Here is a 12,975-nt window from a genome sequence, read left to right on the forward strand (position 1 = left end):
TTGCATCCGTCAAGCAAATCACACACGTTCTCTGAGCGTCATTATTGACTCTCCTTTTACAGTGGCGAAAAGCTCTCGATGCGATTGTCCCTCCTCTATCTTCGCGCCTCAATGTGATCCGTAGAATTGCTAGTGAGCAATGGAGAAACCAACCTTCTTCAATGGTCAAGCTTCATGAAGCGCTAGTTGTTAGTCGTATAATCTATCAATTACCTTTAATTTCTCCCTCCGCCTCAAAGCTTGAACGCCTCGAAGTTTTCAAGTGCCTCAGGCGGCTTCGAGCAAGAAAGTACTTCGTGAGTCACTATCAAAACCTCGTAATCTTGTCGCTTCACAGAGACTACTACTGCATCTTGGCTGCCTATGAGAGACGGTAGCTGGGGAATCCCTTCTCCAGCGGCTCTGCAAGAGATATGAGTCGAAGGCCTACTTGGCACTCAATACTCTTAGTTCTTTAGGCCTTAATGTTCCAAGGCAAAGGAAATGGTTGAAACCACCGTGGTCTTTTCCGACCATCAACTGTAAGGTCACAATTCCTCATGTGAGCGCAAAGGGCAGCTCTCTTTTTGCAGCAAAGCGTTCGCTCGTACTTGAACATTTGGAAAAAGAGTATGACTGCCATCATCAAATTTTCACGGATGGTTCTGTGGACAAGGTTAAACAAGCTAGCGCAGCGGCTTTTTACATTCCTTCTTTGGCCTGTAAGTGGTCTGTACGCATTTCTGCTGTCTTAACCTCCACAACGGCCGAAACTGTTGCTATTGAGGCGGCTTTACGGAACTTAGGGTCATGTCCGGCTCAACCTGTTGTCATCTTAACTGATTCAAAATCTGCCCTTCAGAGGTTAGAGCACGGATTTCCTACTGACATCTTGTCTATAAGCTCTTTACACTTGGTAGAGAATCTGCACTACAGAGGCTTTACTCTATGTTTCCAATGGGCGCTCTCTCACACAGTAGTCAGAGGCAATGAGGTGGCAGACAGTCTCGGCCATAAACCTCTGTCACGAAATTCATCAAAACTAGTCCCTCCAGATGCAAAACGTTACTTCAGAAAAAAAGTGCTCGATTATTTCAATACCCTGTGGAGTGCGCCCCACAAGCTATGTGTGACCAAGGGTCTGAGAAGATCCCAGGCCACTCTACTACATCGACTCCGAACGGGCTCTGCACCTACTCCTGCCTGGATGCATAAGACGGGCATGGCATCGTCTCCGCTATGTTCTATATGTGGTGTGTGCGGGGATATATAGAACACTGTATTATATACTGCCCAGAGAACAACGCGAAAAAGTCTGTGATGTTCGCTTCCTTCAAGAGGACAGGAGCCCTTCACAGTACAGTTCGGGACATTCGCTACCGGAGTGGAATTGAGACATGCAGAAGAGAGGCTTCACCCCTTCTTTTAACATTCCTGCAGGACACTGATCTTGACTCTAAGTGGTGACAGGAGGGACGGTGTATGGTCTTCTGTGATTTAATGTATGCGTAGATCATGCCTTTTGGTGTGGTCTATGCTATTCTGTAAGTGAGTGTGTGCATGGATGATAACTCTGCAATGAACTATGTTCTACTGTGACTGAATATGTGTATAGATGTTGTCTTCTGGAGTGGATAATGTTATGCTGTGAGTGACTGTGTGCACCGATAATTACTGCGGGAGTAGCCTATGTTCTATAATAAACGACTTTGTGCATAGCGGGGCAGATTTGACTGGTTTTAGGACATTTTTAACATATAAGTGACGCTACGGTGGAGCAATTGCCAACAGAGTAAGCAAGACTAATTCCACCTGTAGCTTAACACAACTCAACTTAACTTGAGGGGTGATGAGACCAGATCCCGCTGGGTTTAGCGGGAGATGGTGCAACTCAACATAGTGTCTTGTCAATTTGTATAAGACTAAGAAAGAAATAAGCGTGTTTAAGCTGGAGTACAGGCAGTAGTTATTCATATTCGGAGCGCAGTAAGCATAAAAGCTCGTAGATGCACCAGAGCTAGAAGATCCGCACCTGACACCATTGCTTAGCGATAGCGACCGCAGACTTTTGCTTCGAATGAAAACTGAGAGGTTTGTTTATTCTTTTTTTTTCTGCCATGACTCTATCTTCGGTTCTCCCAGGATTATTCAGCATTTTGCTCCAGTGGTGCAAGGACTACGAGGGGAAGAATTTCAGGGCCTACGTCTTCTGCACGCCCATTGTTGTAATACAGACGCCTGAAGCAGCGCAGGTGACTGGCTACCCATTTCGCAGTAGGATACATCTGCTTGCTTTGAGCACAGAGGACCAGATTCTAGCATAAGTAAAACAGCCCTATTGATGGTACCCGAAGTTGAAACGAAGATGGGACAGGAAAGAACGCTCTTTCCTGTCTCATCTTCGTGTTTCCTTCCGGTGTCCTCTCTCTGATCGAGATGCCGTCCTTTGGAGAGCGAAGCAATGTGGTAACGCGATATTGGAATTATCACTGTTGCATGCTTCACGAAATAGTGTTACGCCCCTGCTGCAATAAACAAAATTTTGACATTTGTACTCGCAAAGCGGAAGAAAGGTAGTGTTATTGGGTAACTTCGAACGCCTACAGTGTTTTCCTGAACGTAAACTATCATTTATTGCGCAATTCGGGCCGCAGCTTTCTGTGCAAGCAGTGTACATGGTTACAGATCGTGGAGAAAAAAATTGAAATTACTGTACATTACGAGAACAGTGATACTCGGATGGCGTATGTTTTCTGTGCAGTTGTATGTGAGAAATGTTTCGCTTAGAAAGGAAGTTACACGTCGCATGCGCTATGAAACTGCCAATTAATTAGTCATTCTTCGGCGTGGCGTGCGCTTTCCTTCCAGGCTGTCCTCATGGGAAAAATGAAGTCCGAAAAGCCTTTTTTGTACAATTTCGTGAAACCAATGATCGGCGACCAAGGCCTTCTAACAGTGTGAGTGACTCATGCACCTTTCTATCGAGTCCTTCGCATGCGCCTCCTTAGAGTAGAAGACTTTGCGGAACCATATTTCAGCGAGACTTCGGTTGCTTCATGGCAGAAATCAAGGATGTACCCATGCAAGTAATGAGGAGGAAAACCAGCAGCAAACAGTAACTGGACCAACACTGAACCTTGTGGTACCGCGATCAAGGCTTGCAAATTGTTTCTACACAAACTGCGTGCAGTAAGCAAATCTGTAGGCTTCCAGTTTACGAAAACTTGATGGCGCCCTAATTTTTTTGTATTTTCGAGTATAAGCTTTGCGTAACGCAGTCAAGTGCATTGGAGAGTCCTACAGGTATAGGACGAATTTTGCGTTAATTATCGGTCGCAAAATCATGGTCATAAGTAACAGAAGACTGTTGTGTTATTCTCAAGACATTTTTACGAAATTCCATTTTAGTAATCAACGAAAAAGTCTTAAAGCCTTACTAGCCCCATTAAACGAAATTCCATTGGCGACGCACAACAGATACGAAGAGCAGGCACCTCCCCCCCCCTCCCCCGTGAACCTCTCCGAAGAGCCATTTGATCGTAGGGCACTACTGGCGGACCTCGATGTGGCATGAACAGGGCTCTTGGCCGGAGCTCTGGGAAATAAAAAGTTCGGCATTTTGGTGACAACGGCTTGCCATTGAGGCTGTCTGACAAAGAAGGTGGTTTCACGGTCCTCCCCACCAGTATGTGTATCATTAAGGTTGTTGAAGCCATTAACAGCACCTTCAAGACTTCCAGGCTTAAACGGGTCAAGGCCAAGTCTCGAGCGGTAGCTCTACTGTCGGACTTAAAGCTGGACATGCTGGCGCATGAGGTGAAGAACTGTAAAGCTAACAGCTTGCGAATGTTTTTCTCCGCCAAAACGCATAAGGAGACGTCCCCTTTCAGAGTCACAGTCCCGGAACGGTGGTGCTGGCAAGAGCTGCATGGTCAGCAGGTACTGTACGAGAGGGCAGTCGACTGCCATCCGAGAGGGCAATATAAGTCACTTGGGGCTGTTGAGGAAAACGACGGGCTTGTGCTTCCAAGATTTTCTCAATGGCGGCTGCTTCACTGGTGAATTCCGCGAAAGTCTTCGGTGGATTGCGGGTCAGACCACCGAAAAGTGCCTCTTTAGCACCACGCATAAAAAGCCCCACCTTCTTCTCGTCAGTCATGGCAGGATCTACATGTCGAAAAAGGCGCTTCATGTCTTCTACGTACGCGGTCACAGTCTCATTCGGGTGTTGGATGCGTGATTGTAGAAGCAGCGGAGCTCTTTCTTTTCTGACGATGCTTGAGAATGCTTTCAGGAACTCCCGCTTGAATGATTCCAACGTCGCCAGGGAAGCTTCGTGGTTCTCGAACCAAATTCTGGCTGGTCCTTCCAGGGCAAAGAAAACGGCTCACCTTAGTCTGGTCATCACAACTGTTGAAGACGGCGACACGGTCATACTGTTTCAGCCATTCATCAGGATCCTCGGCCGGTGAAGAGTTGAACGCGGACGGCAGTCGGGGCTGGAGCAAAAGAATGGGGGCTGGTGTCGTAGCCATTGTTGACGTCGCACCTGAGGAGTCCTTCTTTGCTCGCGTGCGGTCCGGCAGTAGTCCGTATCCAGGTGAACGCCGCTGGAGAAGACGGCTGCTTTGCACTTCGTCGTCTGTTGGGGCGGCTTCTGCTGCTTTCTCGTAATCTTCTTCGAGACGACTTGGGTTGTTTAGCGGCTCCCAGAGGGTGACGGCGACAGGGACATCCGTCAGCACCTCCACCAGATGTCACGTAGTTGTGACTGCAGCCCGGCGAACAGGAAAACAGCGAGAATTGCTTCTAAATTAAATTCCTTATTTGGGCTGACTTGCGCCAGCAAAGAACTGAATCACTCGGAGGCGGCGTAGCAACAAGCGTGCTCGGTGTTCCTCGAACAGAGTGCCCGCCGCTGTCGGCCGCGCTCTTTTTAAAGCTTATAGCGAACGTTCGAGATCAAGCCTGGCAAGTTACTATAACAATCTGGAACAACGTACAAACGTCTCCACCTGGATGCGATCAATCGAGATAAATCTAGGTGCGTCTTGCATCACAAAAAAGCGATAAAGCGGCGTGCCGGCAGCTTTGAAGAATGAACAAACAAACACTACAAACATTCGCGGCAATATTCTTTTACTACTTCCAGCACCTCGCTGCCAATTGTGAACTGCTGTTCCCTTGCTAGTATGTTGATTTTTACTTTGGTTTCCTGTATGCTAATATCGAGACCCACCGTTCTGCTCTTCGTGTGTAACTCATTGATCATGTTTTGCAGGTCATCTCCTGAGATACCTAGCCAGGCAATGTCATCAGCGAATCAGAGATTACTTAACTATTCTCCATTAATCGATTCACTCTTATCGCCAACTGTCCCCAATTCAGACCTACCAGGTATACCCTTTTCGACTAACGAGTCAGGATGTTCAAATGAAGTGTTAAACAGAAAAAAAGTAGCAAAACGCTCATTGGGCATATAGACGAAGAAACGCTTCGGGTATATCATCTAAGCCACTAGACCACGACATTAGGACTGCGAAAAAAAAAAAACACGCCTAACGAAGAAATGGGGACGTCCGACTTTCCGTGTTCACGAGAAGGCAGGTTTGACTAATACTGTGCGCTGATTAATCATCAGGCTCTGTGAAGGGTTTTTTAAATAAGATCTCAACCGAAAATACACTATTTGAAACCAAACACACTGCCGTGCACTTAGGAGCGGAAATTGTCTTTGTGAAGTTGTCGTGAGTTTCGGTTACATAAAAAAAAAAAAGAAAACGGCGTCGCGTCTCATCGTTTACTGCTTGGCTTTTTGCATCGCCTAATAATGAATCTGTACCAACACGCCTGCGTGTTACCACTCCTCAATTCGCTTGCTTGCCGCTGTTGCTTTTTCTTGTATAAGAAAAACTTTTTGCTTTATTAAGTCAGCGAGTGCCCTACAATGGCTTCAAACCGGCCACAAGCAGAAAGCGAGGTGCGCCGCCACGGCCTCTTGGTTTGGTCAGCGGCCATGTGGTATTTCAGTTGTCAGGGGCATTTGGATTATAACTCAGAATCTGCTGCAATCATACAGCGCGGATGCTAACTCCAGGCGATTGTTACTGTATAGCTACCTGGCAAGGCATGAGCTCACTCTTGAAAACATGCATCACTACTACGAGAAGATGATAGTTACTCTTTGTCAGAAGAAAGGTTATTATTCGCCATTTGATGATTTCAAAAAGCAGACTACTGCTTATACGGCCGTTGACCGAAAGGGAAAACTTCCAGAGCTTACAAAATGTGAGAAAGAAAAAAAACATACACTGGAGGATTTTTCTTTTAGTCGTTTGTCGTACGAAATTCGTATCAATTAGTTTCCAGAGCTAATGATGTACGCTTCTACCGTTGGGCGTGCACCACCTAATCAGAACAGCGGCGCGTAAACAAGATCAGTACAAGTCACCAATCACTGGAGCAGCAGGATGGCAAAGCGTTGAGCCGCGGTCCACGAACACACCGGTAGACAGTTAGGGGTCGTTCACACTCCGCAGCTCTAGAGGCTGTTCAGCGGACAGTCATGGCCGGCAAGTAAATATTGCCGCGAATCTTTGTGGCGTTTGTTTATTGTGTTTATTTGTTCATGCTTCAAGGCTGCCGGCACGCCGCTTTATCGCTTCGTTTGTGACGCGAGACACGCCTAGAATTATCTCGATGGATCGCATCCGGACGGAGCCGATTCTAGTTTGCGCCAGAATGTTCTAGTAACTTCTAAAGCCTTATCTCGAAGGTTCGCTATCAGCTTTAAAAAGAGCACGGCCGACAGCGGCGGTCATTCTGTTCGACGACCGCCAAGAACGCTTGCTACTACGCCGCCGCCGAGTGATTCAGTTCTTTGCGGGCGCAAGTCAGCCCGAATAAAGAGTTTCGTTTCGAAGACATTCTCGCTGTGTTCCTGTTCGCCGGACTGCAGTCACCACTACGTGACAATCTTTTTGTTTTCTTTTTTTCCGCCGGTCCGGTTGTGGGTAACTTGTGATGATTTTTACTTGCCTCCACTGTGCACCATTGGCAGTTATTTTTCCTGAAGACAAGCACTCTTGGCACTGCCTCGGCTGCAGTAGATTTTTTTCATTTAACGCAACTATTTCAATCAGTGTTTCATTGCTACATTTCAATCACTGCAATCCCAGAGCCGAAACGAGGGGGAAGCCACTGAGGAGGCTTACATCTTCGAGACAACTGAGTTCTGGTCGCGTCAATGTTCATTTCGTGTTCATGGTTTTCGGAATGTTGTAATCCTTATCTGCTTGCTCGCAACTCCTCTCCTGGTTCAGAGGCGGCGATGTCTGGAAGGCCAAGCGCCGTCTCGCCTCAACATTTTTCCATACAAGTACCGTGGACGGATACTTGGGCTGTATGCGTGACAACGCCGACTCTCTGGTTGCCCGAATCGAGAAGCTCCTCAGAGAATCACCCGGCGAGCCCGTACTCTGCCTCGACAATGTCGAAAAATGCACTCTGGACATCATCAGCCGTGAGTACTCGGTGCTAACTAGGAAGCGCGCCACAGCAAGTCACTACGACAGCCTTGAACCCGTAATGTGGCACCTGTTCCTCTCTTTTCTGGTGAGCATGTAGACGTAATCGAACATCACATCTTACACCCGAATGTGGTGGTCAGGAAGTCATTCCCTCGAGAGGTCCTAGGGTTTAGTGATAAATGTAATGTGAATGGATTTGTGGTAGAAGCTTAAAAAAAGCGATTGGAAGATTCGTGGCACAGAAGCAGGACTGGGACATGTTCCGGATAAAAAATTGTATTAAAAGAAAAACGGCGAACTTAAAGATAATACCGTTAAGTTCGGGGGATTGCTTAAGGTTTTTGGTTTGTGGGAGTTTATGAGGGGCGCCGTATTGAAAGGCTGCGGAAATTTCCACCCCTGGGGTTCTTTGACGCGCACTGACATAGAGCAATGCAAGGGCCTCTAGAATTTCACTTCCACTGAAATTCGACCAGCGCGGCCGGGATTGAACCCGCGTCTTTCGTGTCACCAGACTGTTTAAAGAGTGCTAACGAACAGACAAAAAGGCCGAGCATGGTGGCAACTGCCACCACCCTGTTTCATAGCAACGCTCCTATCTTACATTCATCTATTTGTCTGCCCCAGTATTCGTGTAATGCCTGTTCGCTTTAAGTATTGTGCAACACACAGCTTATGTTCAAAAAGGCTGAACGTCATGCGATGTACTGGCTTACTTCATGCTCTTTCCTTACTTTTTCTTCTATTAGCGCAGCAGAATGACTAATCGCTTCTTATGATATTCTAATTTTCGTCTCGGGGCATCAAAGCAACTTCCCCAATAGTATTAACCAGTAAGCAGCCTACTTTGTAAACAAATAAATAGTATTTCATTCACAGTAGTCTTCATCGCTTGATCATCGTCTCTCCCCGTTTTCAGCGGTGCAATAGCGTTCTGCAGCCGAATATCCAGGTAGGCAACGAGACCATGGCGATGCAAACATTGCGGCCGCAACTGTGAACTCGTACTCAAGAAGGCCACACGACTGCATTTATGGTGCTTACTTCCCTGTGGAGTTCAAACCATCAGAAAAACATTGTTCTGTGTGCGACAAGTGTCGTTTACAGCCTTCCCTTTGGCTGCGGCTAGTTCAATTTCCGCCTGACGGAGGAGCTCGTAAACGATAGGCTACGGGAGCATGCAACGTAGGTCGCACCAGGATTTGGTTCGAACATTTCCTTGCACAGCAAACAATTCAAAGGTGGGAAGAAAAGCACGAACGGCGCGGTAGAGTGCATCCCGGGCTTGAATGTTGCTAGAATCATCGGCCGCGAGACGCAGAAGATTAAAAGGGAGATTTTGGAGGCCCCCAACGTAATCGTGGAAGTGAGTCATGCATCAGCTTGTCCTCGGAGATACTGCTGGATACAGTACGTAAGTTCCTAACGGTTAAGTATACGCTTTATCATATGCGCCGCCATTAAGTTTTCACTTTTACAAACGCTAGATTCGCTTTCGGGTGCTGTTAGGCGTTATTCCGTCATTTTATTGTTTTTTTCTTTACTTCAAGAATATAGCCTCATCACGATTAGTTTGTATCATTTTTCTAGGCTTCTGACAAGTGCAGAAAGGAGGTGCGCATGCTCACTCAGGAGAAGTGTTCTACGATTTTGTGTCATTTGCTAGTGCGCGTCAGTTCCGTCCTACTCTAAACCTAGTGTTTCGCTCTTTTGGTACGCTCTGTTTTAACGGCGACATATGTCGAACGTTCAAGAGTTTCCCGGCGGCTTGAACACATTTCGCTCTTCGCTTCTTCGCAGGTTTCTCAATTGGTGTGGAGCTCGGCGTTGATAAAGAGAAAAACGGAGACTCTGACTCCTACTTGGACTTGTGAGTCAAAGCGTTGACTGCCCTCTCGATGCTAATATATTCTTTGTTGCGAAGTCTCTCGTGCCCACAGCTAAGGAACGAATCTCTTTTAAACCTGTACGAGTTTAACATCATTTTCCTTTTCACTATGAACTCGTTAGCGCATCCAAGGTGCAGGGAAAAGTTTAACTTTGCCGTTAATCAAATTTCAGCGATAAGATTCAGATGGATTAAGTGACAGTAAACCAACCCGTGACGCCGAATGCCGGGACGGAGTGTTGGTTTCAGGTGAAACGAAATTATTGATCAAGAGCCTCTCACTTGTAAGGGAAATAAACTTTATTCTGAAAGCTTCCTCGAGCATGCCCGTTAATATAAAGACGCCTTGGCTTTCAAATGAAGCCCACAGTAACAAACATAAGACAAAAAAAATGGCCATTTAATTTTCGTCGTAAAGGTACTTTGTCTTCCCTTGCTGATACGGAATGGAAATTGCTTAATCTTCCCCTCAAGGTCTGAACCTTAAAACGGCGATATTGCCGAAATGTCTAGCCCCTCATCAAAAGGCCGCAAACGCATTTACAAATTTTTTTAGCTCTGGCAAGAGTTGGAGACGTAAATTGTAGACACAGAATTTTAGTCGATTATGACCATCAGTGAAGTTTACTGCACTGTACGATGAAGGCCTCTTCTATTGATCCCAGTCACTCCCATCCTGCGCTAGTTGTCGCTAGTTGACGGTTAGCCACCTTTGATTCAGCTGCAACAAGACTGGATAGTTATACATTGTGAAGGTCGAACAGATACTTTCCCAGTACTGCAAAAGACATAAAAGCACACCTTTTTTCAAGGAACCACAATCTTCGCTCCGGCGCAGCAGAAAAAAAGAAATAAATAAGACTCTGGCGAAGGCAAGGGCGTAAGTGCTTCCTCCATAACGGTAACGAAGGGGATAAAACTATTAAAGAAAGGACAGTAGGGCAGATGCCTGACGCAGCTAGCGTTTGTAAAATTTCTGAACCACATTAATCTGGACATGAATATACATTTTGTCTATGAATTAACCACAGCTTTCAGTGCGCACTGGTCTTGCGGTCTTCATCGCTGTCCTGTGAGTGGATTCCCATTAGCGGCGGTGAGAGCCATAAGCAGCCCTCCCGCTCTGCCAATCTATGACACCTCACCAGATATAATTCGTCGATATTATAGGTCCTGCCCAAATAGAATTGGTTCTTTGAATTAGAGTTAAATTACCAGCTTGTGTGTGTTTCTCAGCGCTAATCTGTCATTCTTCTCAGGAAAACGGCAGAGTGGGTGAGGGAGCAGGTGCGGATTGATGGAATCCTAGTCGAAATCAATTGGAAGAAATGGGCTTGGGCAAGGCCTGTAATGTGAAGGCAACATAATCGACGGTCGTTAAGGGTAACGAATTGGATTCCAAGAGAGAGCAAGTGTAGTAGGGGATGGGAGAAAGTTAGGCGGGCGGATCAGATAAAAATGTTTTCGGGGATGAGGTGGCCGCAGCTGGCGCAGGACAGGGTTGATTGGAGAGACATGGGAGAGGCCTTTGTTCTGCAGTGGTCGTAGTTAGGATGATTATGATAAAGATAATGGAGATTTATATCTTGGGCGCACCCTTCCATGCGTTCGGCGTACTTCAGGCGCTTTGGACAAAAAAAGGTCTTTTGGAAAGAGTGTATACCCATTTCTTGTGCCCAGTAGGCGCATCTGGTTCATGGCACCTCACCAATGTGACGACCCGTGGTTTGAACTTGACATTTCTTCCTGCCTATTTTTTACTGTGCAGGCTGACAGCCTTGATAACCATGCGAGCATTCCAGCCTTGGAACTGGTTAGACGCTATCTACAAACTGACGCCCAACGGAAGGCTCTTTCAAACTACGCTGCAAAAATTAGAAGCCATCGTGCAAAGTGTAGGTGATGGTTGCCTTCAGCTATTACGCTCTGTCGAGCGCACATCTTGGCCATAATACAATAGCAATCAATTGCTTAGTTGAACTAACGATGGTGGAGAAAGAAGCAACCTGTCTGAAGCACACAACATCAATTACAAAGAAAGCAGAGATAGTATATGTTCAGAACAAAAAATCATCTAAATTCAAAATGTTCTAAATGTAAAATTGTAGGGTAAAAAAATATGCAGAATAATGCACTTTGGCATGAAATATTCACTTAAGTGAAATACAAAAAGAAAAAAAGGAAAAAATTCCTGTCTATCAGGTAAGCAAGGATTAGAGAAATGTTCGCGTAGTGTTCGTACAGAAGTTGCTTTAAATCAATGCCTAATTTACAGAATGAACTTAAAAGTGTTGAAAGGGTGTATTTTATTTTGTGTAGACCAATTTTCTCATGCAATGACCATCTCCCACGGTTCTGCGTACCGACTTTCGTATGAATGTGTGTTTTGACTGAGATATTAAAATTCATAAAGAAACTTCAAATTTACTTCCACCTCGCGCTTGAAGGCCAGATTTAGCTTGTAATTAAGATTAGACACGCAAAGTATGGGTCGGTATGGTGCATTAAATAGGACTCGAACAAATATTTTTTTCAGTATATGTAATCTTCTAAGATTTGTACACGTAGTTGGTCTCCACTTCAAAAGACATTACACAGTGAAGAAAAAATGAGTGTAGTAAACAAGAAGCTTTATTTTGCGAGGTAACATAGCTCTGTGTCATTCCATCTTCCCAACAACGCGATATAACTTAGTTAAAACCGATTCATTGTGTGTATCCCAAAGAATATTTTATGCGAATGCAACTCCAAGTATTTTCACTCTGCTTGCTATTTCTATGGCTTCACTATAACAGAGAAGTCTGATGAGACAACTGTTCATTAGCTTAGATTTCGGCCTAAAGTTTATGGCCACTTCCTTCTTCGTATTTATTTTTTTGCTGTTCACTGTTCGCCACTCGTGAAGAGTTTTTACAGCAGACTTGGCTTTGTCCTAAAGACTGCCTGGCCGGTCCGAAAATATACAGGGTGTCCACGCTAACTTTAGCCAAGGGTTATAAAATAAGATATTTGAGGCAGTCCAGGGAAACCACTTACATACATCTACCAACCGACTTGCGCATCATAGGCAATTTTTTGATATGTAATTAATTACTTAGCAATTAAGATAATTTTCTAAACCCGTAAATATTGACTTTAGGTAGAAAATGTGGAGAGAACCTTCAGAAACCCCCATTCCATTTATTTGCAGTACAGAAAACCTCACGTGTATCTTTTTTCCGAGCTCCAAAGAAAGCCCGCGAGGTACAAAAAAGTCACGTGACTAGCGCATTCGCGCGCCACGATTGTGCTGCTCTCAACCGTGGCTCGAGTGAACGAAATCAGCTGCTGGCAAGGCGCGACGACCTCAATGCGCCGGCAGGCCGATATGTCAACGGTGGTTGCGGCGCCCGCGCGACCCAGTCTGCAAGCGTGACGGTGCAAGTTGCAGCGAACGCGCCAGGCATTGTGAGCTATGAAATGGCCAAAGGTGACAAACACAAGTGCGACGAGTTTTATTCGCCACTGAGAGGCAGAAGAATATAAACAATTTCGCTGCAACTTGCACCGTCACGCTTCATTGAGCATTACAGCATCAAA

The 12,975-nt window shown here is 45.7% G+C and overlaps 1 protein-coding gene across 2 annotated transcripts in view; it reads left to right on the forward strand.

Annotated features, from left to right (window-relative positions):
- The window catches only part of LOC149344277 (cytochrome P450 4V2-like), a 57,207-nt gene that overhangs the window by 17,091 nt on the left and 27,141 nt on the right, over nucleotides 1-12,975 (forward strand). For both annotated transcript variants that reach the window (XM_089542583.1, XM_089542584.1), the window contains exons 2-6: nucleotides 2,122-2,231; nucleotides 2,848-2,936; nucleotides 7,302-7,501; nucleotides 9,309-9,378; nucleotides 11,165-11,291. In XM_089542583.1, the coding sequence (XP_089398709.1) occupies nucleotides 2,122-2,231; nucleotides 2,848-2,936; nucleotides 7,302-7,501; nucleotides 9,309-9,378; nucleotides 11,165-11,291 (596 nt within the window). The remainder of the gene's footprint in view (nucleotides 1-2,121; nucleotides 2,232-2,847; nucleotides 2,937-7,301; nucleotides 7,502-9,308; nucleotides 9,379-11,164; nucleotides 11,292-12,975) is intronic.

Source organism: Amblyomma mixtum, chromosome 5, assembly GCF_055824585.1.
Source record: "Amblyomma mixtum isolate Tamu chromosome 5, ASM5582458v1, whole genome shotgun sequence".
NCBI lineage: Eukaryota > Metazoa > Arthropoda > Arachnida > Ixodida > Ixodidae > Amblyomma > Amblyomma mixtum.